The sequence below is a fragment of the Peromyscus californicus genome, unplaced genomic scaffold (assembly GCF_007827085.1).
Source record: "Peromyscus californicus insignis strain IS unplaced genomic scaffold, ASM782708v3 Scaffold_3__1_contigs__length_106647218, whole genome shotgun sequence".
In the NCBI taxonomy this organism is placed as follows: Eukaryota; Metazoa; Chordata; class Mammalia; order Rodentia; family Cricetidae; genus Peromyscus; species Peromyscus californicus.
Genome location: NW_026294551.1, coordinates 49408081 through 49431687, shown reverse-complemented (window position 1 = coordinate 49431687; position 23607 = coordinate 49408081). Strand labels below are relative to the sequence as shown.

The 23607-nt window shown below is 49.7% G+C and overlaps 1 protein-coding gene across 2 annotated transcripts in view; it reads left to right on the top strand.

The window, feature by feature from the left end:
- Trpv1 (transient receptor potential cation channel subfamily V member 1) overlaps positions 1 to 23607 on the top strand; it is a 42398-nt gene that overhangs the window by 4456 nt on the left and 14335 nt on the right. The window contains exons 1-8 of one of the 2 annotated variants that reach the window (XM_052756154.1): positions 13448 to 13785; positions 17814 to 18139; positions 18817 to 18983; positions 19064 to 19216; positions 19641 to 19781; positions 19888 to 20186; positions 21049 to 21228; positions 22950 to 23108. In XM_052756154.1, the coding sequence (XP_052612114.1) occupies positions 17847 to 18139; positions 18817 to 18983; positions 19064 to 19216; positions 19641 to 19781; positions 19888 to 20186; positions 21049 to 21228; positions 22950 to 23108 (1392 nt within the window). In that variant the 5' untranslated portion in view covers positions 13448 to 13785; positions 17814 to 17846. Of the gene's footprint in view, positions 1 to 13447; positions 13786 to 17813; positions 18140 to 18816; positions 18984 to 19063; positions 19217 to 19640; positions 19782 to 19887; positions 20187 to 21048; positions 21229 to 22949; positions 23109 to 23607 lie in introns of those variants that run through there. The other variant, XM_052756153.1, reaches the window with a different exon arrangement.

Below are 23607 nucleotides of genomic sequence, written 5' to 3'. Positions count from 1 at the left end.
TTTTTCGACACTCCAGTTTTGTTTGGTATGGGAACTAGATTAAAACTTTTTCCTTTATTTTTATTCTATGTGTATGGGTATTTTTGTCTGAATGTATGCCTATGCAGCAAAGGCATGCACTGTCTGCGAGGCCAGAAGAGGGCATCACATCCTCTGGGACTGGGGTTACAGACATTTGTGAACTACCATGAGGGTGCTGGGAACTGAAACCAGATCCTCTGAAAGAGCAGCCATCTGGAGCCAGGGCTAGGGGCAGAATTTTACATATTCTGCAAATGTGGGCTGAGAAGAATTTTCTGGTGTGAAGGCCTACAAACAGAGCCTACTTGGCTTCATTGGGTACAAAAATGTCCATATGTTTGGCTGTAGCTCTGGCACACTGTCCCTGCCTTGAGAAGCATCTTAGGCCTCCCAGGCTTGAATTCCTTGGGAAAGGAAGGACCTGGCTTTTGTCCCTCAGCATGTCCCTCCACAGACTCAGACTGCGGGTTCTGGGCTCTGGTGAAAACCCAGTTTTCACTCCATACTCTTGCTTCTCTCAATGTGGGTCAAAATCTCTTACTCTGTAATCTTCCCTCTTCTATGCTTTTTGTTCCCAATTTTCTCATTTAAAAAAGAAAGTTGGAAGATGGGTGTGGTGGCGCATGCCTTTAAGATGAGGCATGCTTTTGAGTTTGAGGCCAACCTGGCCTATATAGCCAGTTTGAGGTCAGCCAAGGCTGCATAGTGAGACCTTGTCTCAGGGGAGAATCGGGGAGAGGGTGGGGAAGAAACTCAGGACTGGACATGTAGCTTGGTGGTGGAGTGTAAGCTTAGCATATGCCAGGGCCTGGGTTTGATCCCCAGCACTTCAAAACAAACAGGAACAAATAGCTGATTATTTTAATGATAATCTTAGAGGCATCAGACTGTGACTAGTTGCATTCAGCACTGAAGCTGTTTTTCTCTTTCTATTTCTGAGTACACATGATTGAATTTATATGCCGGATGCTCTGATGATGTGACTCTACCATGGCTCTCTAGGTTACTGTTTCTCACAAATGGCAGGCAAGTGTCCTACCACTGAGTCACACTCTCACCTTTAATTGTGGAGTTTTTTGTTTGTTTGTTTGTTTTTTTTGAGACAGGGTTTCTCTGTGTACTTTTGTTGCCTATCCTGGATCTTGCTCTGTAGACCAGGCTAGCCTTGAACTCTTGGCTCTTCCTCCCAAGTGCTGGGACTAAAAGGCGTGTGCCACCACTGCCACCCGGCCTAATTGTGGAGTTTTAAAACCATCTTGAGGGCTCGAAAGATGTCTTAGTTGGTAAAGTAAAAGCATTAGAATCTGGGTTTGGAATGCTGGCATCCACATAAAAGCTGGAGTAGATGGGCTCTTCACAGAACTCATTGGCCAGCCAGCTTGCCTAAAGACCAGTGAGCTCCAGTTTTAGTGAGACACTTTGTCTCAAAAAATAATGTGAAGAGCGATCAAGGAAGACACCCAGTGTCAACTTTTGTCTTCCACATGGACACACACACACACACATGTGCACCCCACCTGACATGTATGTACCCACCTGACAAGTACATAGAGCACACATACAAGGCTCCTCCAAGACCCAGTATTGACCTCTACATGTTCAGAAATGCTGACTCAGCCTGGGGATGGGGTGGGACTGAGCATGGCATTTTACATATGCACCCCTCCCCCGCCACCTCAGGTGGGTCTGATGCCTTTGCATTTGCACAGCTCTGGTTGGGACCAGCAATCCTTGCCTCTGGGAGCTTTCCACAAATACAGAACTTCATAGTCTGCCCTAGGTACCCTGAGTCAGAAGCAATGTTCATATTTCATATTCATATTTCAGAAGCACCTACAGCCTTAGGCTCATGGCTATCTAACTTGGCTGCATCTAAGAATCAATAGCCTAGACCTGTTCTATCAAGGGAGTGGGCCCCACAGTGCCTTCAGAGCAACTCAGGCTATTGTGAAGAACTATAAAGAGTCCCTAGTCTGGGTAACTTTTTTTCTCATCAAAATTAGGTTTGTTCTCCCTCAGCTAATGGAAAGTTAGAGATCAGAATCATTTTTTTCTTTTTATGGTGCTTGATTTGAACCCAGGGATCTAATCATGCTAGGCAAGTGTTCTGCCACTAAGCCATGCCCCAGCCCCCAAAGTGGTTCTAATTTGAAAGTAGATTGATGCAAAAAACCCAACCTTCCTTATTATTTATATTTTTAATTCTCTTCTTTTTCTTTCTTTCTTTCTTTCTTTCTTTCTTTCTTTCTTTCTTTCTTTCTTTCTTTCTTTCTTTCTTTCTTTCTTTTTTTTGTTTCTTTCTTTCTTTCTTTCTTTCTTTCTTTCTTTCTTTCTTTCTTTCTTTCTTTCTTTCTTCCTTCCTTCCTTCTTTCCTTTCTTTCTTTCTTTCTTTCTTTCTTCCTTCCTTCCTTCCTTCCTTCCTTCCTTCCTTCCTTCCTTCTTTCTTTCTTTCTTTCTTTCTTTCTTTCTTTCTTTCTTTCTTTCTTTCTTTCTTTTTAGATGGGGGTCTTGTTGTATAGACCAGGTTGGCTATTAACTTGTGATCCTTCTGTCTCAGCTTTCTGAGTCCTGGAGTTATACTGCACCCAGATAATTGTGTTTTCTAGAGTGCAGAGGTAACATAGGATGGGGAACTAAAATCTGACTTGGACACTGGCTTAGCATCAATCAGCTGAAGTTAACACACATATTACTTCTTCCTGGGCCCCAGGTATCCCATGTACATAATGAGAATGGCTTAGGCTGCATTCTTATAGCAAGAGTGGTTTAGTGTGGGATCCATGGAGTGCAGTATCACTGCTAATGGCTGAAATAGCAGTTCTGATGATGCTCATTAATGGATGTTTACGTTTGGCCCTTTAGGATCCCATAGCTGTGCTATGGTTATGATGTTCACTTTAGGTTAGGATTCACAACAGTATGGATGAGCTATCTCCCAGAAATCTAGCTGTGGCCACAGGGAGACAAATGACTGAAATCTAGAACAGAATCTAGCTGGCCAGACTGTGAATCTCTGAGCCTGAAGCTTCCAGCCACAGTGTGAGAAGCAGCAGACAGACCTGCCCTTTCCCTCTGGGGATTCTAAAACAGTTTCTGCCTGCTCCCAGTGGCTGTGTGATCTCACACAGATCTTCCATTTCTGACAGGCCTGGAGGTTGAAGAATCCACTGTCTATTCACGCATGATCCAGGCGGCTGCACAGCAGAAAGACACACATCTCACCATCACCCCAACAGTGCTGGGCGAGAGGCACCTGCCAGACCAGCTGGCCTCTGTGACTAGAATCTCCTCCTCTGACCTTTCCCTGGGTCATGTGACCCGGGCCCTGTGCAGAGGCATTGTTCAGAACCTGCACTCCATGCTTCCTTTTCAACAGCTCAAAGAGTGGGGTGTGGAACGGGTGATGGGGAGTGGGAGTGCACTGTCCAGGAATGAGGTGCTGAAGCAGGAGGTCCAGAGGGCATTCCCTTTGCCGCTGTGCTTTGGGCAAGATGTGGATGCAGCCTTTGGGGCAGCTCTGGTCATGCTCCGGAGAGACCTCGGCCAGAAGGAGCCTTAGTTCAGCAAGCTCTTTGGTTAAAGTAATGCTGGGAATTCTATCTAAATGACATTGCCAACGCAAATGTGAGAGGTGGAGAGAATGGGAGGGAGGGAGGAAAATGGGAAGAGGGAGGGCGAGAAGAAGAAAGAGAAAAACACAAACAGCTTCCTGGCCGCCAGGCTCATCTGTGACTCACTTGTAGACAGCAAGAAAAGAAAGATGACTTCAGAGTGGAGCAGTCTGGTAGCTGTGGTTCCAAGCAAAGAAGACCTGCCTTATGTCCAAGGTTTGGACTGGTCTCTGTAAGCGGTCCAGCTTTGAGTCAAATGCACTATTGGAAAAATCCTACCTGCAGGATTGTACGAGGTGGCTGGAGGCCCCTTTTCCAGTTTTGTTGTCCCTCAGCCATGGCATGTTCTCCAGGTAGAGAGAGACCCAAGGACACTGAAGCAGGATGGCTTGGAGGAAGCTGGGGTCTTGTGCTCCTTGCCATGTATATTTGTTTCTGGGAGAGCACTGCACCAGGGCTGCCCTGAGTCCTCTTAACACAACTGGCCTGAAGGCGCATTCCAGAGAAGGAAAGGCAGGTGGCATGAACAGCAAGAGGGACCAGAGCATGGTGGCAAACACCATTCTGATAGACTGTTTTAAAGATGACGGCAAGGCACCGAACCTTTTCCATGATTGTGCACATGTCCCCATAGCCCCTGCCACAGGGGGTGGCCAATTTCATGAGAGAACCTCTTATCCCACAGGTCCCACCCCTTTCTCTGTGGTGAGGGCCTTGCTGGCCTTTGTTGGCTCTGGCTCAGTAGGAATGCCCTGTTGGTGTGGGCATGCATAAAGGGCCAGAGTCACCGTCACTGTGCCTATTCCCTGTGCCTATTCCTAGACTCCTAAAGGACCCAAGGCTCGGGGACACCTGTAACTTTGGGGAGCAGTCATGTTGTCTCTTTGTACGAGTTGTTTTGCGAGCTATATGATTGTGGGACCCCATTTGATGAATTTGACTCCCGCTGCTGGCTACAGTTTAGGTAACTGAATAAAATTTATTTTTTTCCAGAGTCTTGTCCCTTTGATAAACACACACCCATCTGTTTTGGGAAGATCATATGCTGGGGGATGTCTTCCTGTAGGCTGTGAATATATGTTGTTCCCATTGGTTAATAAATAAAGCTGCATTGGCCTATGGCAAGGCAGCTTAGAGGCAGGTGGGAAAATCCAAGGAGAGAGATAGGAAAGAGAAAGGCAGAGTCTAGAGAGACACCAGCACTGCCAGGAGAAGCAAGATGTGAAAGTACCGGTAAGCCACGGCCACGTGGCAACTTATAGATTAATAGAAACCTGTTAAGTTCAAAGAGCTAGCTAGCAAGAAGCCTGCCATAGGCCATGCAACTGGTAATTAATATTAAGCCTCTGAGTGATTATTTTATAAGTGGCTGAGGGACCACGGGGCCAGGCACAGACCATGGGGCTGGGCGGGACCTGAGCAAACTTCCAACTACAATCATATATTGCTGCATAGCTGTAAAACTGACAGGGCTGACATGGCTGCAGGGATCCTCATAGGTAGATATGGTGGTGCATGCCTTTAATTCCAGCACTTGAGAAGCAGAAGCAAGCAACTGTCTGTGAGTTCTAGGTCTGCACAGTGAGCTCCATGACAGCCAGAGCTACACAGAGAGATCCTTTCTCAAAAACAAACAAACAAATAAACAAGCAAACACCAAAAGCCTTGCTCAGTGTTCACCAGGGCAAGGATACATGTCTTAGATAGACAACCAGGTGTCCCTTAGCCAGATGAGTTGGGACAGTCATGTTGCAGCCCTTGAGGAAGGCCTTAGGAGAGAGGAGGAAAGGCAGAGGACTCCTTGGTACCCTGTCAATTGAAGAAGCAGTGTTCTCGGACCCTTTAGCTCCTCAAGGTGCAGCTGGCCTTGCATGTTCAGGAAGCTGTGGGTAATGTGTAAATAAAGACTAAGACCTTGGGCTGGTGAGATGGCTCAGTGGGTAAACAGACTTGCTGCCAAGCCCAGTGACTTGAGTCATCTCCCTCGATCCACATTGTCCTCTGACCTCTGCACCTGTGCGGTGGCACGTGCATGTCCTGCCCCCAATAAATAAGTAAATGTAATAAAGAAGGTGAAGATCTGGATGGGGATCCTCTAAGCCACGGAGCCAGCGTGGCACTAGAACTCCACGACCTTTTCAGGCCACATGTCTGCTCTGTTCTTGAGGACTGAGCCTGGGAGTCCAGGCTTGTTGACTAAATGCCCCGCTGCTGCTTCCCTTGCATCTCCAGTAGGGGTGGGGTTGAAGCACAGATGTCAGGGCCTCTTTTCTCTGGCCTGGAGTTACCACCCCCTCATTGCTTCAACCTTTATCGCTGCAAGGTGCCAAAACATGTTGGAAGCCAGATTGTTCTGTAGATGAATTAGGTGGCTGCTAGCATCAGGCTGGATACCAGTGCTCTAGTCTTGGGGGGCACTTACGGTTTTCCCCCGTCTGATTCACTTTGGCTGGAGAAATGTAAATAATAGTCGTGTGTCAGTTTTAGGCAGCCGTCTTTGCCACACTCTCTTCCCTTTGCCTAGGAGATTGGTGGTGTTCCAGAGACACATACTTTGTCTTCCTGGGTCCCTGCCCGAGGGCAATCTGGTATTGAATCTTTACCATTCAGTGAAGAACACAATTGTGAGTGAGAAAGAAACATTCGCTGTCTGGAGTCTTGGAGCTTTGGGGATGTTTTATTACCACAGCAGATCTTCATTCATCCTGACTACGCAGCCACAATAACCATGGCTGTCTGTGGAGTTTCTGTCATTCCTAATGCAGACCAGACTAGTCTCACTTCCAGAGCAACAGGGGTTGCTGGGAATCCTGTCTGTCAGATTGACACGTTGATGAATTTTTATCACTAGGAGATAGAATAAGCATCGTGACAATAATCTATATGCCCAGAAGGGGGAGTCATTTATTCTCCATGCAAGTGACAGTCAGCCAAATCTTTTTTTTTTTTTTTTTTTTTTTTCGAGACAGGGTTTCTCTGTGTAGCTTTGCGCCTTTTCCTGGAACTCACTTGGTAGCCCAGGCTGGCCTCGAACTCACAGAGATCCGCCTGGCTCTGCCTCCCGAGTGCTGGGATTAAAGGCGTGTGCCACCACTGCCCGGCAACAGTCAGCCAAATCTTAAAGAGTTTCAGTAACATTTAATATTTGTTGATACCTGCTGTGCAGCGAGAACTAATAAGTTCTGTTTATTTCAACTCATTTAATCTTTATAATCTAGGAGGTGAGTATTGTTGTCCCCATTTCACAGATGGAGAAACAGACTCACTAAGTAACTTAGCTGAAGAAAACACAAAGCAAGGAGTCCAGCCCCCAAAGCCTACTCTCTTTATTTCATTTATTTATCCATTCATTTTGACCATATTTTTATTATTATTTTAAAGTTTCATACAATATTGTTTCATCATATTCTTTCCCCTCCCCAGCTTCTCCCAGATCCTCTCCACCTCCCCACCCAACATTTTATGTTCTTTCTCTCTTCCCTCCAAACAAAAACAAACAGAAAAATCAGCAAAACAAACCCCCCAAAGATGAAGGAACCAAACTATAACAACACTACCACAAAAAACACACACATGCCCAAACCACAGAGTCTGTTTCGTGTTGATCAGCAACTCCTGTGCACAAGGCCTCCCTTGGAGTGACTCAGTGTCACTCTCCTGGAGAAGAGTGAATTTCCCTCTCTTAGCAGATACCAATTGCAAATAACTTTTTGATTAGGGGTGGGACTTAGTGTCTGCTCCCCCTTCTCTGGGCTAGGATTTTGTCTGGCGTGGATTTGTTCAGGTCTTGCGGATGCTGTCAGGCTTGGTGAGTTCATACACCATTTCCTTGGAGTCCTCCACCAACTCTGGTTCTTACAGTCTTTCTGCCTCCTCTTTCCCAGAGATCCCTGAGCCTCGAGGGGTGAGGTTTAATGAAGACATTCCATTTAGGGCTGAGTGCTCCAAGGTCTCTCACTGTCTGCCCATTGTCCTGTTGTGGGTCTCTGTGTTAATTCCCATCTCCTGCAAGAAGCAGCTTCCGTGATGAGGGTGGAGTGATGGGTTCTAGCTGAGTGTGGTGGCTGTGAGGTCCCTGCTAGAGACTGATTTTGTAGGCTGGTGGGATGTCACACAGGAATGGAGGTGGGCTCAGAAGAGTGACTAAGGGGGGCAGCAAGGAAGAACTTAGGGGACTCTGGGTCTGTGCTAGAGAGGCTGAGTCCCAAGGGGATGAAGGTGGGCTGGGAACACGGAGCCCACTCTCTTTGGAAGTCTAGGGAGAAGGGTCATGGCAGGCACATGCGTTTACATGAAAGTGTTGACAAATCCAGAGTGTGACACTTGGTCTGGAGTAATTTGGTCAGAGGGCAAATGAAAAGATGCCATAGGAGCTGTGTGTCGAAACATGGTCCAAAGAATGACATATGGTGAACATGCCTTGGGGAACTGTGAGAGAGGCTCCAGGAAGAAAGGCTGAGGGCCTTCTACCTCAGGTGCATTTGGTTCCCTGGATTGTTCTTGGATGTGATTTTGTGCCTCCCGTGTTAAACATTCACATTTAACTTACAAGACATGTTCATTCTTGTTGGATGTCAGAACACAGCTACAGAACCCGATCTGGCCAGTGTCCCCCGAGTCTGCATATGGCCTTCTGCCCTGCTTTCGTGTTTTCCTAGATATCATCTACACTACATGCCAGGTAACTGTATTAAAATTGGTCTGTCCTGAGAAAGTTCTGGGGAAGGGCTGCTCTGGCATTATTTAGTATGTGCTTACTGGTGTTTATTTTCATGTTTTTCTGAACTCAAACAACTCTCTTTGAATCATTGCTTTCCTTGTTCCATTCATGTATAAGAGTACACCGAAACCGAAGTAAGGTTGTCTACGGCATTAGACTGTAGTCGGCCCCATTCTCTGAGGTCCTCTGATCCCAGATCCAGCAGACAAGATCTGCACAGGTTGGCTGAAAAGTCGACAGTTGTGGTGGAACATGGTGGCCAAATTGTGACAGGTGTGTTCCCCTGAAGTTATGGTTTTTAGAAGGCAGAGGCTTCCTGGGATGGAGGAGTATGGTTGATGGTGTGGATGGTGTGGACGCTGGATGGGAGGGTGGCGTCTACAGAAGGCAGCAGCCCAGGAGATGCTAGAAAACTGCCTGGAGAGAGATGGGCAGCTTGGCCCCACACAAGCAGAGGTGTGAACTCCAGCCCACCCTTTCCCTGTGGCACACCACTCGGCCTGTGACTGTAGCTATATACTGATCATGTGGCTTTCATGTTTTCTGTTTTTCTTTCTTTCCCAAGTAGACACTCCCGAAGGCAGGTCCCTGTGCTCTCTGCTCTGTCTTCTTTCACCTTAACTTGCCCTTTGTTCATATTTGGAATGGTCTAGTAAAGCAGAATCCTACCCATGTCTATGGCCCCACCTAAAGGCCATGGGCCTGCCATATGGAGTCTTCCCAGTGGTACATCTGCCAGGGGATTCTCCACAGTAGCAGGGATACTGCCCCTCAGTCAGGGCTTGCTATAGGCCTTGTCCCATGTGAGTAAGTCTGTGTAGGATTCATATCCACTGTGGGTTCCCAGTGAGAAGAGGCCTTTTATTCACCCTCTTGTACTGCTGTGAGATTTTCAAAGCCTGTGGTAAGGGTCCCACTTGACCTTTGTCTCAGCCATGGGCAATTGGCCAGGCCAAGTCTTTTTTTTTTTTAGTGCTAAAGAGCAGAGTCATGTTGTGTCTTTTCTTATACAGTCAGATCCTTACAGTCATTACACATGAGGTCTTCTTTGCTTATTCACTCAGGAAGATGTGCTAATAAAATATCTATCTTTAAAAAAAAAACAATTTCAACTCACCATACTTCTTAATGTCTAAGATACTAACAATTGAAAGAGGCTTAATAAAAAATGTTTTAGGAGTAAATAATCCCTAGCACATTAAGCATACATTAGAATGTAAAATCCATCCTAACCTGAGAAAAAAATCAGAAGGTTAGAAACGCATCAGGGCAAGTCTTTGACAGCAAGACATTCTCATTACAGCGATGCTTGCTTGGCTGACTCATGAAACATTAAGCAAATCCTTTTTTTTTTTTTTTGTCATTATAAAGCAATTAGTCACAACCTCAGGCTAATGGCCGGACGCAGCTCAGCAGTCAGCAGCCGTGGTTCTGAGAACACTAATACCTCTGGCCTGCCTTGGCTCCTGGAGCTCATTCACCACCAGCTCATTAGTCCCCAGCGCGAAGAAGGAGCCGCACAGGTGCAGTCACCAGCTCAAGATCCTTCCAAGAAAATGTATGGAACACATTACACAAATAACACACGTTTCCTGTCACATATAGAATTGAGATTTTATATATATGTGTGTGTGTTTTATATATTCAATGTGTTTAGTTAAAAACAGAGAAGGGACAGTGTGGGGGAAAGAAGACACAAGGAGGAACAAGTGAGGATAATAAAGATAAAAAGACTAATGTGCTCTCGAAAGGTTTCAGCGCATACATATGTAAGATTGAAACATGAAGTGGAAGGAAGGGGTCAGGAGGTATTGGAAGAGGGTGGCAAGGTGGGTGACGGGGGCAGATGTGAGCAAAGTTAAATGGCGTGTGAAACGATCTTAAGGAAACCCTTATTTTCTCACTAAAAAGAACTGTAAAAGCACAGCAATTTGTATTTAACTTTGTTCTTGGAAAATGAGAAAAAATAAAATCACGACGAGTAAATACTGACTCAGCGGGTGTAAGTGTGACTTGTCAAAAGTCACTGCATGCAACATATGAATGCATTCAACTATACTAATTTCCTAAGAATTAGCAATAAAATGTTGGACTTGGAGTGAAGATAAAAAGCTGTTATGTTAGGCCGGGCGGTGGTGGTGCACGCCTTTAATTCCAGCACTCGGGAGGCAGAGCCAGGCGGATCTCTGTGAGTTCGAGGCCAGCCTGGACTACCAAGTGAGTTCCAGGAAAGGCGCAAAGCTACACAGAGAAACCCTGTCTCGAAAAACCAAAAAAAAAAAAAAAAAAAAAAAAAAGCTGTTATGTTAAGTGGAGGAAGCCAGTGTGTTGGAAGTCATCTCCTTACAGTTAGGAGGAAGTGAGAAATGGATATCCATGCTGCACTGTCGGCCATTCACATGCAAAGTCCAGAAAATGAGATCCAGAGGGGTAGAACTAAACTGATAGATCACAGAGGCAGAGGGGGTAGCTGAGAAGGAGGGTGTGGGGGTGGCTTCTTCTTCCTCCAACTCTTCCTCCTCTCCCTCCTCTCTCCTCTCCCTCCTCCCTTCCTCCTCTCCCTCCTCCTTTCCTCCTCTCCCTCCTCCTTTCCTCCTCTCCCTCCTCCTTTCCTCCTCTCCCTCCTCCTTTCCTCCTCTCCCTCCTTTCCTCCTCTCCCTCCTCCTTTCCTCCTCTCCCTCCTCCTTTCCTCCTCTCCCTCCTCCTTTCCTCCTCTCCCTCCTCCTTTCCTCCTCTCCCTCCTCCTTTCCTCCTCTCCCTCCTCCTTTCCTCCTCTCCCTCCTCCTTTCCTCCTCTCCCTCCTCCTTTCCTCCTCTCCCTCTTTCTCTCCTTCCTCCTTTTACTCCTCTTCCTCCTCCTCTCCCTCCTCCTTTCCTCCTCTCCCTCCTCCTTTCCTCCTCTCCCTCCTCCTTTCCTCCTCTCCCTCCTCCTTTCCTCCTCTCCCTCCTCCTTTCCTCCTCTCCCTCCTCCTTTCCTCCTCTCCCTCCTCCTTTCCTCCTCTCCCTCCTCCTTTCCTCCTCTCCCTCCTCCTTTCCTCCTCTCCCTCCTCCTTTCCTCCTCTCCCTCCTCCTTTCCTCCTCTCCCTCCTCCTTTCCTCCTCTCCCTCCTCCTTTCCTCCTCTCCCTCCTCCTTTCCTCCTCTCCCTCTTTCTCTCCTTCCTCCTTTTACTCCTCTTCCTCCTCCTCTCCCTCCTCTTCTTCCTCTCATCTTCCTCCTCTCCCTCCTCCTTCTCCTCCTCTCCCTCCTCCGTTTTCTCCTCTCCCTCCTCCTTCTCCTCCTCTCCCTCTACTCTCCCTCCTCCTTCCTCCTCCTCCTTTTTTGTTTGTTTGAGAGGGGCTCTTCTGTATCTCAGGCTGGTCTTGGGCTTACTATGTGGTGGAAGATGACCTTGAACTTTTGGTTCTCTTGCCTCCACCCCCAGTCCTGGTGTTACAAGTGTGTGTGTGTGTGTGTGTGTGTGTGTGTGTGTGTGTGTGTGTGTGTGTTACTATACCAAGTGGAGGTTCCTTTTTAAGCTAATAAAATGTTCTAAATTTTGGTAATGGTCATATGAACCTATGGCTGTATACAAACCATTGAATGGTGAGGGGAAAAAAAAGGGCAGGGTCAAGCAGCCTAGGTGTCCATCAACCAAAGAATGGGCAAGCAAAGTCCAGGCGTACAGGCAGACAGTGGAATGTTACTGTCTCTGAACGGAAAGAAACCAGACACCTTGAGGACATCATGTGAGGTGAAAGAAGCCAGTTATAAACAGACAAATATGGTGTGGTCGTCTGCCACACTTGAGTGCACTCACAGCAGTGGTTCTCAACCTGTGGGTCATGACCCTTTTGGGGGGTCACATATCAGATACCTGCATATCAGACATTTATATTACAATCCACAATAGTAGCAAAATTACAGTTGCGAAGTAGCAATGAAATACTTTTATGGTTGGGGGTCACCACAACATGAGGAGCTGTATTAAAGGGTCCCAGCATCAGGAAGACTGAGAACCACTGACTTACAGAGACAGAATGAAAACGGTGCCTGCCACAGATTGGAGGGACTGAAGGATGGCGGATTGTCTATGGAAGATAGAGTTTCAGTTTGGGAGGTGAGGAAGCTCTGGAGGGATGGTGGTGCTGCCAATGGTGTGAATGGGCAGCAGGCCACCTACTATGTGCTTTCAATGGTTAGGAGAGTGAAGTTTAGGCTCTATCTTACTACAATTCAAAAGTAAGAGCAAGCCCTTGGGGTCCTATTAATGGAAGCTAAAATGGCAAGTGCAATAGAGAAGGAGTGTGGTGTGGAATGGTTTGCTAAGCCTGGCTCTCATGCCTGGACTAAGACCTTGGTGCCACAGGTTTCTCGTCTGCAACTTAAGTATGACAGTCTCTACCCACCCACTGCCCGGGGTTGTTGTCAGACCTGGGAGGTGGGTGTGGGGAAGTCCTTGGGTGGCAGTTCTGTAGAGTGGCTGGGAGTCACTGTGCTCTGACGGCCTCCAATCTGACCTCAGCTTTTGTACTACTCCAGGTGGGGCTGCGGTAGTTGTATCTGAGCTACAGTTTATTTACAGCCCCCGGCCCAGCTTCCTAGAGGCAGCTGCTCGGGTGGCTTCTGCAGGGTGTTTGTGGGTGCAGCCTGCATGTACTCCCTAGAAGCTGGCGGATTTTCCTGGGCAGGATCTGGGAAGGAATGAACTTGTCCCAGTCACCCACTGTGTGTGATGGGTGAACCTGCCACCTGGCAATTAGGTTGACACAAGACATTGACACACATACTTCCTTGTTCTGTTGTTCACCATGGAACCCCAGTCGAGCAAGGCTGGGTCCTGGAAGACATAGAGACTCCCAAAACTATCCTCTATATCCTGGGCTCGATACACAGGAACCCAGAGGCCCACAGGAGGCAGGGCCTCCAGACAAGACAGGTGGCACGGAGGTCCCACTCCTTTTCACTTTGAAAATATGGCAGCTTTAATGCCACTGGGTTTTGACTCTCTGGCGGGCGGTGACAGTCACTGGGGGGAGCTGCTCCCCAGACCATGGCATACAGCAGAGATGGTTTGGAAAGTCAAGTCTTCCTGCCCTGAGAGCTAAGGCCTGGCACAGGCTGGACTGGGCTGCAGGCGGCTAAGTGCACCTCAACCCTGGCATGAGTGGAGGCGGGGCGGTGGCTAAGTGGTTTCTGAAAAAGGGCAAAAATGATGGGAAAAGCTTTGGAATCCTCTGGGAATCGGAGCCGTGGCAGCAGCAGCTGCTGCCATTGCTGGAAATGTTTCCTTGAGTGCCAGAGTATGCCCAGAGCCCACCCCTGCCGTGCACCCGGGGAGGGGCGAGGACCCTCACAGAGGCAGGAGGGCCACTCTAACCACACACCAGCCCGACTCTTCCATGAAGAACAGCCCCGAGGCACTGGCTCCATTTGAGGTGTGCCGGCACCTAGCTGGTAAGTCCCTTTCTCCATTTGGTGGCCTGCCACTGTCCAGCTGTGTGTGGTTCTGCTGGGCTCTGAGGGCCTCAGTTACCCCATCGGAAAACTGGGTGGAACCGTGGCTGCCTTAGGGGCTGCTGGGAGGCTGAAGCAATAGTGCCACACACTTAATTTGGCTGACTGTAGGCAGTGGGTCCCTGAAAGAGGTGGCTGGGAGCATCAGCGTCCTTACATTGGTTCCTGCAACAGGAATGAGGAGGCTGCAGCTGCTGTAAAGCAGAGGTTTGTGCATCGCTGCATGCGTTCAGTGTGCTGGCCTCTCTGTGCAGAGGGGTGCAGGGCAGGGTGGGGGCAGCCAGCCTGGCTTCTTGCCCTAGTTCCTCTCTCTTCTTAGCAGAGCCCCTCTGTCCTTCACTCCTGGCATACAGGAAGCCCTGCTTAGTTCTTTGTCTTTCCTGAGTTGATGCTTGCACCTGGTAGAAATGGGTGTGATGTGGCTGGCCACGCATTCCCAGCTTCTCAAAATCACAGGCAGCCAGAGGGAGATGCTCTCAAGGTCTTATTGGGAGGGAGGTTTGGGGCACAGAGGCAAGTGGGGGAAGCATCCCCCCGCCCAGAATGTACCCATGGTCTGGAGAGAAAGGGGGATACCCTTCCCTGCAAAGCCAGATTGATTACTACCCATTGACAAGGAAAGGCAACTCAGAGTTAAAGTGCATCTTAATGGGTGGGTTTTCAAGACAGTCCTGGGGTACATCATGAGTTCATGGCCCTGGCATAAACCAGAACTCCCACTTCCGTCAGAAAACCAACAGGTGTCTGCATAAAATATGGCTGGAATTCCCTGGATCACTGTGACAACTTCTTCTGTGACTGGGGCATCACTATGGGGCTCACATTCATGACATACTTCAGGCATGGTTATCATAGACTATCTTGTCCCATTCCCTTACCTTCCATTGCAAATGCCCCCACCCCCTACCCCACGTGGCCCCAGTAGTCATCTTACCCTTATACTGGGAGAAGCTTAGTTTCCAAGGGGAACTGGCTGTGGAAAGAGCAGTGAGGATTCACAGTAACTTGTAGGCTGCGTCCCCAGTTCCTGGTTTGGCTCAACTGGGATCAGTCCAAGGAAGAGGCAAAGACCCAACCGAGAACCTTGCTGCAAAGTTCACTGAGGGTCCTGCTGGCAGCTTCTCTCTTGTCGAGTGGCTTGGCTCCTCAGGATTCCTTTATTCCTGGGTTTGCAGGCAGCATTATCCAAGGTGGACGTTCTGGAGGGAGTGAGTCATGGGCCGTGTACCTTACCTGTACTTTGTTTGGGGTTTGGGTCCTCTTGGGATGCTTGCTTGATCAGGAGGTGGCTTTCCGTTTGGGGCTCCTGTCTGGTAGGAGTGCCTGATCTGATCAAGCCCTCAGGCCTTGCTTGCTGTGGAGCTTAGGACATTGTTGAATGTGTTATTAGTAGCCCCGAGCCTTCCAGAGAGGTGGCAGAGTGTTAGAGAGGCTCTCAGTCAAACCCAGCTTCCTCCTGGTCACTGTGTGACATCTGGGAAATAATGTAACCTCTCTGGGCTTCAGTTTCCACACCTAAGATTTACCTCTTAGAGATGCGGGCGTTAAGTGAATGTAGGCGAATGTTCGTGTTGTACATAGGATGTGCTCAAGCATGCTGGGCATTCTTATTCTCATTTGCCCCCTGTGCCTTTCTTTTATTTATTTTTAATTGATTTAATTTAATTCATGCATGTGAGCACGTTCTACCACAGAGTCACACCCTCAGCCCGGCTGAGTTTTTAAAATGACTACAGCCTTCCCAGACTGTGAACAACAGTCCTTGACAGGAAGCTGTTTTTTAAAAGCCTACACCAGCACCGCTCTCCATGTTTCCAAAGTTCCTCTTGGCTTCCTGCTGCCTGCCTAATCACGTTGCCCCCGTTCTGTTTCTTGGCCTTCAAGGCCTGCCGCTTCCGGTCCTGTGGTTCCCCTGTCTCCTGTCTGAACTGCAGCACAGTGTAGATGGGAGTGAATGGTGAGCTGAGAGACGAGGAGCGGTTAGAAGGGGGATTTCTGCGTCTGGGAGCACTCTCTGCCCAAGTGGCTCAGACAGATGGGACAGCCTCAGGTGCTCCTGAGAGCAGACCAGCAGGAGAAATAGCTATGCTCTACCAGTCGCAGGTTGGGGCTGGTCAGGGGCCCTCATTTTGTTTTTTTTTTTTTTGTGCCTGTGAATATTAGTCCACAGCAGATTCATGGGCCTGGCCTGGCCGTGTGCTCGGGGTTTGTGCTGCCTGGACTTCCTCTTGAAAACTCAGGACTCAAGAGACCTCCTCAACCCCTGTCAGTGGCTGCTTTCCAGAATGTAGACGCAGCCGGAATGTTCATTTCCCTAACTGACTGCGAACTGAGATGGACGGCGGCCTGCGTCTGATCACTCTTCTTTCTCTCACAGAGTCCAGCACAACCTTTCCTTTTCTAAAAATAGGTTTTAAAATTTATTCTTTGAGAATGTCGTACACAAATACAATGTATTTTGATCATATCCATCCTCTTAGCCTCACTGTCCCCCGTGTCACCTGCCCAACTTCATGTCTCCTCCTTCTAAGTAACTGAAATGAGTGTAGACCTAATGTGCATGGGTATGGGATCATCCACTGGAGTACAGGCAACCTGCCAGGGGCCACACTCCTGAAGAGAACCGACTTTCCCCTCCTCAGCAGCCACCAGCTACCAATAACTCATAGGTAGGGATGGGGCCTCCTGAGCCCTCCCCACCCTGAGTGTGGATTGGATTGGTTTTGTACAGAAAACCACAGCTGCTGTGAGTCCACCAATGCAGCAGCCCTGTCATGTCCTGAAGGCATTGTTTCATAGTGTCCTTCCGGGATCTTTGACTCCTTCAAGCTTTCTGCCTCTTCTTCCATGATGGTCCCTGAGCCTTGGTGGGGAGACACAGTGTGACTTTTTCAGACAAAGTTTCTGCTGGGCAGAGGTCACAGGGCATGGGAGGAAGTAGCAAGTAGACAGAGACAGTTGGACCACAAAGCGGATGGTGCTAAAAGGGCTGTCAGGATGGATAGGCAGAAGCCTGGCTGCTCTGAATGTTTAGGGATGCTGGGGCTTTGTGGAGATAGGTATACCGGTGTTGGGTCCTGAGGGGAGGAGGCGTTTGAAAGGTGGGAAGATTTGGGCAGGGGAGGGGAGGAAAAATCACTCCAGGTGGAGGCACCATGGAAGCAAAGGCCCCTGATCCAGGAGAGACCTGGGCACCAGGGAGCAGGATGGCCAGCAGGTAAGGGGGGAACATGGGAGATGGGGTGAGAAAGAGTGTCAGCCACTGCTTAACTGCAGGGCACACACCTGAGGAACTAGCTTGTCCCTAGAGGTTCAGGTCTAGGTTCAGAACACCTGCCAGCCCCACAGCAAATGATGCCACAAAGTATAGGCTGAGATGCTTGAAATACACCAGTTTCACAAAAATGACCCAAGACATGCTATACATGCTGCACACGTGTGTGTGTACACACCAGTCCTGACATGGTTGCCGCAGCTGTGTGGAAACAAAGGTGGGTGGTACATGTGACTCATGGCACCTGGCACAGGAATTTATACAGCACAGATGGGGGGCATCATCATCTTCGATGAACATGAACTGCCTGGCTCTTTGGAGCTTGGTCAACCTCGTTGGCCTCCATGTCGTTTCTCTCCTGTGGTAGGAGGAGGTAGGAAGAACAAACCAGGCAGCTGAGGCCCAGAGAACCTCAAGGGTGGGCGGCTTCTGACCTCAGCCCCAGAGCTTGCTGGCTCTAAGTTGGGGAGCTTGACCACTGTGGCCACAGGACCCGCTGGACACGGCAGTTCTGTTTCCCCAGGGCCGCTGGAGTGGGAGGCACAGCCCCGAAAGCTTCAGTGCTGCGGGGCAGTACGAATTGGGCTTTTGCAGCATCCTGCTTCCCAGGAGCCTTGACAGGGAGAGCAGGGAGGAGATGGGAATTTGTGGGTCTCAAGATGGGCACAGACCTCATCTTTGTGGCTACCTGCAGGTTGCACATTGGGCCACAGAGGATCTGGCAAAGATGAAGAAACGGAATAGCTTAGACTCTGGGGAGTCTGAGCGCCCACCCCAAGAGAACTCCTGCCTGGACCCTCCAGATAGAGACCTCAACTCCAAGACCTCAACTCCATCTCCAGCCAAGCCCCACATCTTCACTACCAGGAGTCGCACCCGGCTTTTTGGGAAGGGTGACTCAGAGGAGGCCTCACCTATGGATTGCCCTTATGAGGAAGGCGGGCTGGTCTCCTGTCCTCTCATCACGGTCAGCTCTGTCGTCACTATCCAGAGGCCTGGGGATGGACCTGCCTGTGTCAGGTAAATCTGGAGGTCCTTCCCTCCCAAGACCCAATTCCACCAGTGGCAGTCCCAGCCATGGAGTAGCACCTCAAAGTGGTCTTGTTTCTGGGTTAAAAGTCACAGAGCTGGGGAGCTGCAGAGCCGTCAGAGGTGGTCCCCTCACTAACACACAGTCACAGATGTTGGAGTGGGTACACTGATCCCAGCTGCCAGCATATGCTAGATATCCAGGCCTCGGATGCTCACCAGCCCCAAATACTCAGACTTCAAATCCAAGGTTAGGATCCTGTGGACTAAGATGACAAACGGCTCAGGTGAAGAGCCTTTCAGTCTTCCTACCTCCTCTGAGGCAGGGTGGAGAGTCACTCAGGGTGGCTTCTGGGTAGTGTGAAGATGTCTTTTCACTCATCAGAGACCAAGCCAACCCCGCCTAGCCCCTCTAGGCTCCTGTCTCCTGAGCCCCAGAAGGAAGGCAGGTGGGCTAGGTAGTAGAACAGTTGGCAGTAGCAAAGACGTTCTCCAAGCTGTCTACAGACAGGCCAGGGGCAGGATGGGACACCTGTGCCCCAAGGTCCCCTTTACATTGGTTTCCTAAATTGGCTGGTTTGCCTTGGGGCTTAGTCACATTCCTTGACAAGCCCCAAAGGCTTCAGGGGAGAGCAGCGCCCGAGTTGAGGGTATGATTTGTTTTCCAGGCAGGCCTCCCAGGACTCTGTCTCCACCGGTGTTGAGAACCCCCCCAGGCTCTATGACCGCAGGAGCATCTTCGATGCCGTGGCTCAGAGTAACTGCCAGGAGCTGGAGAGCCTGCTGCCCTTCCTGCAGAAGAGCAAGAAGCGCCTGACAGACAGCGAGTTCAAAGGTGGCCCTGTGAGGGCTGGCTTCCCAGGAGGGGCTGTTTTCCAGTCCTGGCCTGGTTTTGACCCTCTCTCTGCCCTTCAGACCCAGAGACAGGAAAGACCTGTCTGCTAAAAGCTATGCTCAACCTTCACAACGGGCAGAACGACACCATCGCCCTGCTCCTGGACATTGCGCGTCAGACGGACAGCCTGAAGCAGTTTGTCAATGCCAGCTACACAGACAGCTACTACAAGGGTGAGGTGGGGGGTGGCTTGGTACAGCTACAGCACACCTACACCCTGAGGTGGTTGCCCCATTCCCTGCCACTGTGCTGCTTTCTGGTTCTGACTCCCTCCCCTTTCTCACCTGCAGCCTCCTCCCTGGGATCTCTGCGGCTCTCCTGCTGACTCCCTTGAGGTCACCTCTGCCTTCTTTCCTCCTCCTTCCCTCCTGTCTCCTTCTGCCTCCTCTGCTTTGCAACTTGGTATTTTCTGTTCTTGTTCCTGCTTCCCGACTTTCCTGGCCTCATTTGTGGATCCCCGCCTCCTACCAGGAGGGGTTGTGCTGACATTTTCTGTGGGCTTCTTCCTGCAGTTGCTGCCTGCCAGGGGCCTTCCCTGGTCTCTCTGGGCCCCAGGGGACTGCCATTACAAGGCTAACAGTGGGCTTCCCTCTGTAGGCCAGACAGCGCTGCACATTGCCATTGAGAGGCGGAACATGGCCCTGGTGACTCTCTTGGTCGAGAACGGAGCCGACGTCCAGGCTGCAGCCAATGGAGACTTCTTCAAGAAAACCAAAGGGCGGCCTGGCTTCTACTTTGGTAGGGAGGCCATGTGGCATACATGAGGGGGCTGGAGGCCCAGTCATTCAGGGACTAGCCAGTCTCATACCTGGGGCCCCACTGAGGGAGCCTGTGTTGGTTGCAGGTGAGCTGCCTCTGTCCCTAGCTGCGTGCACCAACCAGCTGGCCATTGTGAAGTTCCTGCTGCAGAACTCCTGGCAGCCAGCAGACATCAGTGCCCGGGATTCGGTGGGCAACACGGTGCTACATGCCCTGGTGGAGGTGGCAGATAACACAGCCGAGAACACCAAGTTCGTGACAAACATGTACAACGAGATCCTGATTCTGGGCGCCAAACTCCACCCCACGCTGAAGCTGGAAGAGCTCACCAACAAGAAGGGGCTCACACCACTGGCTTTGGCTGCTAGCACTGGGAAGATTGGGGTAGGGTGGGGGCTCTGGCCTGGAGCTGCTGTTACCAGGCAGGGCAGGGTGACTGGAGAGAGGACTGTGTGTACAGGACTCTAATTCCACCAGCGAATGGGGCTATTGATGTGAGTCCGAGGAGCTGTGAGCAGAAATCGTCCAACAGGGACTTGAGGGGTGTGTGTGTGTATGTGTGTGTGTGTGTGTGTGTGTGTGTGTGTGTGTGTGTGTGTGTGTGTATGTGTGTGTGTGTGTGTAGTCTAGGTTGAGAGAAAAAGAGGCTGTTGGTGTTTTACTCAGGTGAGCAAGATTTTTGGAATGACAAGGAGGGTCCTAAGGGGGAAGTTTGGAGTAGACCAGGCCCCAGCCAAATCAGGGTCCCATGCATGATGTCAGGTAAGGCTGATGATGCATCTGAGGCTGCTCGCATTAGAGGGGAGGGCCTTTCTCAATGATAGAGATACTGGGAAGCTGTCCCTGCCCATTTAAGCCCTGTGGGAGCCTCCCTATGGCTTTCATTGTGTTTCTTGGATCTCTCTCTCTCTCTCTCTCTCTCTCTCTCTCTCTCTCTCTCTCTCTCTCTCTCTGTATGTGTGTGTGCGCGTGTGTATTTCACTCTGTAGCCGAGGCAGGTATGTGATTAACTAGACTTGTCTCAAAGTTGCAGCAATCCTCCTGTCTCAGCCTTCTGAGTGCTGAGATTACAGCCACGAATCATCATGATTGGCTTATTCCTTAGACTTTGATTATTTCCTTCTGGCTTGAAGTTTTCTAGAAGGGGTCCACCAGTGTCTTTCACAGAAGGACTGTAAATCTTGGGGCCCTGGTGTAATGCACCCAATGCTGGGCTGGCCTGATAGGACTCTCTTACCTGCTACAGGTCCTGGCTTACATTCTCCAGAGAGAGATCCACGAACCTGAGTGTCGGCACTTGTCCAGGAAGTTCACTGAATGGGCCTATGGGCCTGTGCACTCCTCACTTTATGACCTGTCCTGCATTGACACCTGTGAGAAGAACTCAGTTCTGGAGGTGATCGCCTACAGCAGCAGTGAGACCCCTGTGAGTGGCCAAGACTAGTGGGTGGTGCACCCGGCTCCACCCTGCCCATGCTCAAGCTCCATCTAGTTTCACATGAAAAACTGCTGCCTGGAGCCCGTGTCCGGGCTTGTTCCACCTCCTTTCCATTATGTTTTCTTTAGCAAATGAATGATAGTTGTTAGCTCATAAAAATGAGAACATTTCAGACTACAGAGATAAGGACAGCTCTCTTTTATGCCACGTAAAAAGCTTCATGGAGTTTTTTATTTGTGTAAATGGGATCATACCACACACACTGTAGGATAAGCAGTTGTTTTCACTCATTGGCGTGTGTGGTAGTTAGCTTGACCTTAGCACCCGGATGTCTGTCTCATTTAAAAGCTGTTGCCCAGCATTCATCCCACAGGACAGTCAAGCTCTTTGCAGCTGCTCACCACGCTGCAGGCCACTGACAGAAGCCTGAGAATTTGTCAGTGAAAGAGACATGAAACTGCCATCTCCAAATCAAAAAGCATGCCCACCATGTTTCTTCTTGTTTGAGATGGAGCTTGCGATGCAGCCCAGGCCAGCCTTGGACTCCTCACCCTCCTTCCTCCAAAGTGCTGGGATTGTAAATCCTGGGTCACCACACCCTGCTGTGAGGTGGAACATCGTCAAGCATTTACTGGCCTTTTGTACTTCTTTGGTGGGTCTCCTAAGGTGCACAGGACTGTTGGCTGGCTGCTTCCGGTGTATAGACCTCTTGCTTCTGAATGAATCAATCTTTCCTCTATTGTTCGTGCTGCAGTGGGGTTTCCCTCCCAGCCTGTCTCTTGCCGTTTAATTTCACAAACAGCACCCTTTAGGTATAAAAGGGTTTCATTCGGATAGGGTCAAGCTGGGTGGTCTTTTTCTTTTTCGGCTTCTGGATTGTGTGCTGTGCTCTGAAGGCCTGTTCTTTACAGAGTTACACAGCAACCCTTCTGCATTCCCTTTTCACTCATTCGTCGGTGTTTCATTTTGGGTGTTTTATCTAGAATTTACTTTTGTGTACCGAGGATGGCATTTTATTTAATATTTTTGGCTTCAAATGAAGGTTCAGTGAGACTTACTGAACACTTTATCCTACTTTCATTGGATGAAAGGCCACCTCATCTGTCCTCTCTTCCTAAAGTGATACTCCAAGCTCCAGAAGTAGACTCGGGAGCCAATGGGTAGAGATAATGGGATTAGAATGTTGGGAAATACTGACGTCCTTAAGCTGAGCACTTAGATCAGTGGTTCTCAACCTTCCTAATGCTGCGACCCTTTAATACAGTTCCTCATGTTGTGGTGACCCCCAACCATAAAATTATTTTCATTGCTACTTCATAACTGTAATTTTGCTACTGTTATGAACCGTAATGTAAATATCTGTGATTTCTGATGGTCATAGGCCACCCCTGTGAAAGGGTCGTTTGGCCCCCGGGTTGAGAACCACTGACTTCGGGCTTGTCCAGATTCTCCCCAGTCAATGTACTCATGGAGACACTGAAACTAAGAGGGTGGGTCATTCAAGGAACCACAGCAGAGCTGGGACCAGCCCAAGGCCCTGGTTGTCCAACGGTTCAGACCGCTGGTGACTCTTGGTTGTTTGGCAGGCTGAGGGGACGTTCTTCCTTGACTGTGTGGGCTACATAGGTGTGAAGAGTGTCGTGGGCTGGTGTAGCTATTCAGGGAGTTGCTGGTGCAAGAGTGAGCCTCACTTCTCTCTGCTCCCATAGAACCGCCATGACATGCTTCTGGTGGAACCCTTGAACAGACTCCTGCAGGACAAGTGGGACAGATTCGTCAAGCGCATCTTCTACTTCAACTTCTTCGTCTACTGCTTGTATATGATGGTCTTCACCACGGCTGCCTACTATCGGCCTGTGGAAGGCTTGGTGCGGATGGGAGCACGGGCCCTACTTGGGGGTTGGGGTGGGACACTCCCCTGAGATGCTATTGGCTCCAGGCCCAGTCCTTACCTGGTACCCTTTCCTAGCTCACCCAGAGGTAGAAAGATTGAATGGAGAGCCTTGCTTCTTGCCCTCAGTTTCCCCTCTTGCAGGCTGTCCTGTGCCTGGACTTTTGTCTTTTAAGTCTGTGGTTCTGGGAGGTTGAGCATGTGAGGATGAGGATTCAGGACTGGGGAGGCAGCTGCCCCCTGGGCTGGGTATCTGGAGATTATAGGATGGTGCAAGCCCCGGTTCCATTGCCCTCCGCTGGTCTGCACAGTTTGGCTCACCTGCTGGTTATAAAGTTGCTCCTTAGACCTATGCCCTTGAGTACTTCTTTGGTGCTAACCTGTGTTCCATCTCCCAGTTCAGCTTGGGGTGAGACTCTTGACCCTCTTCTGAGCCATGGACTCCCTTATATTTCTGAATTAGATCCTTCTCATTT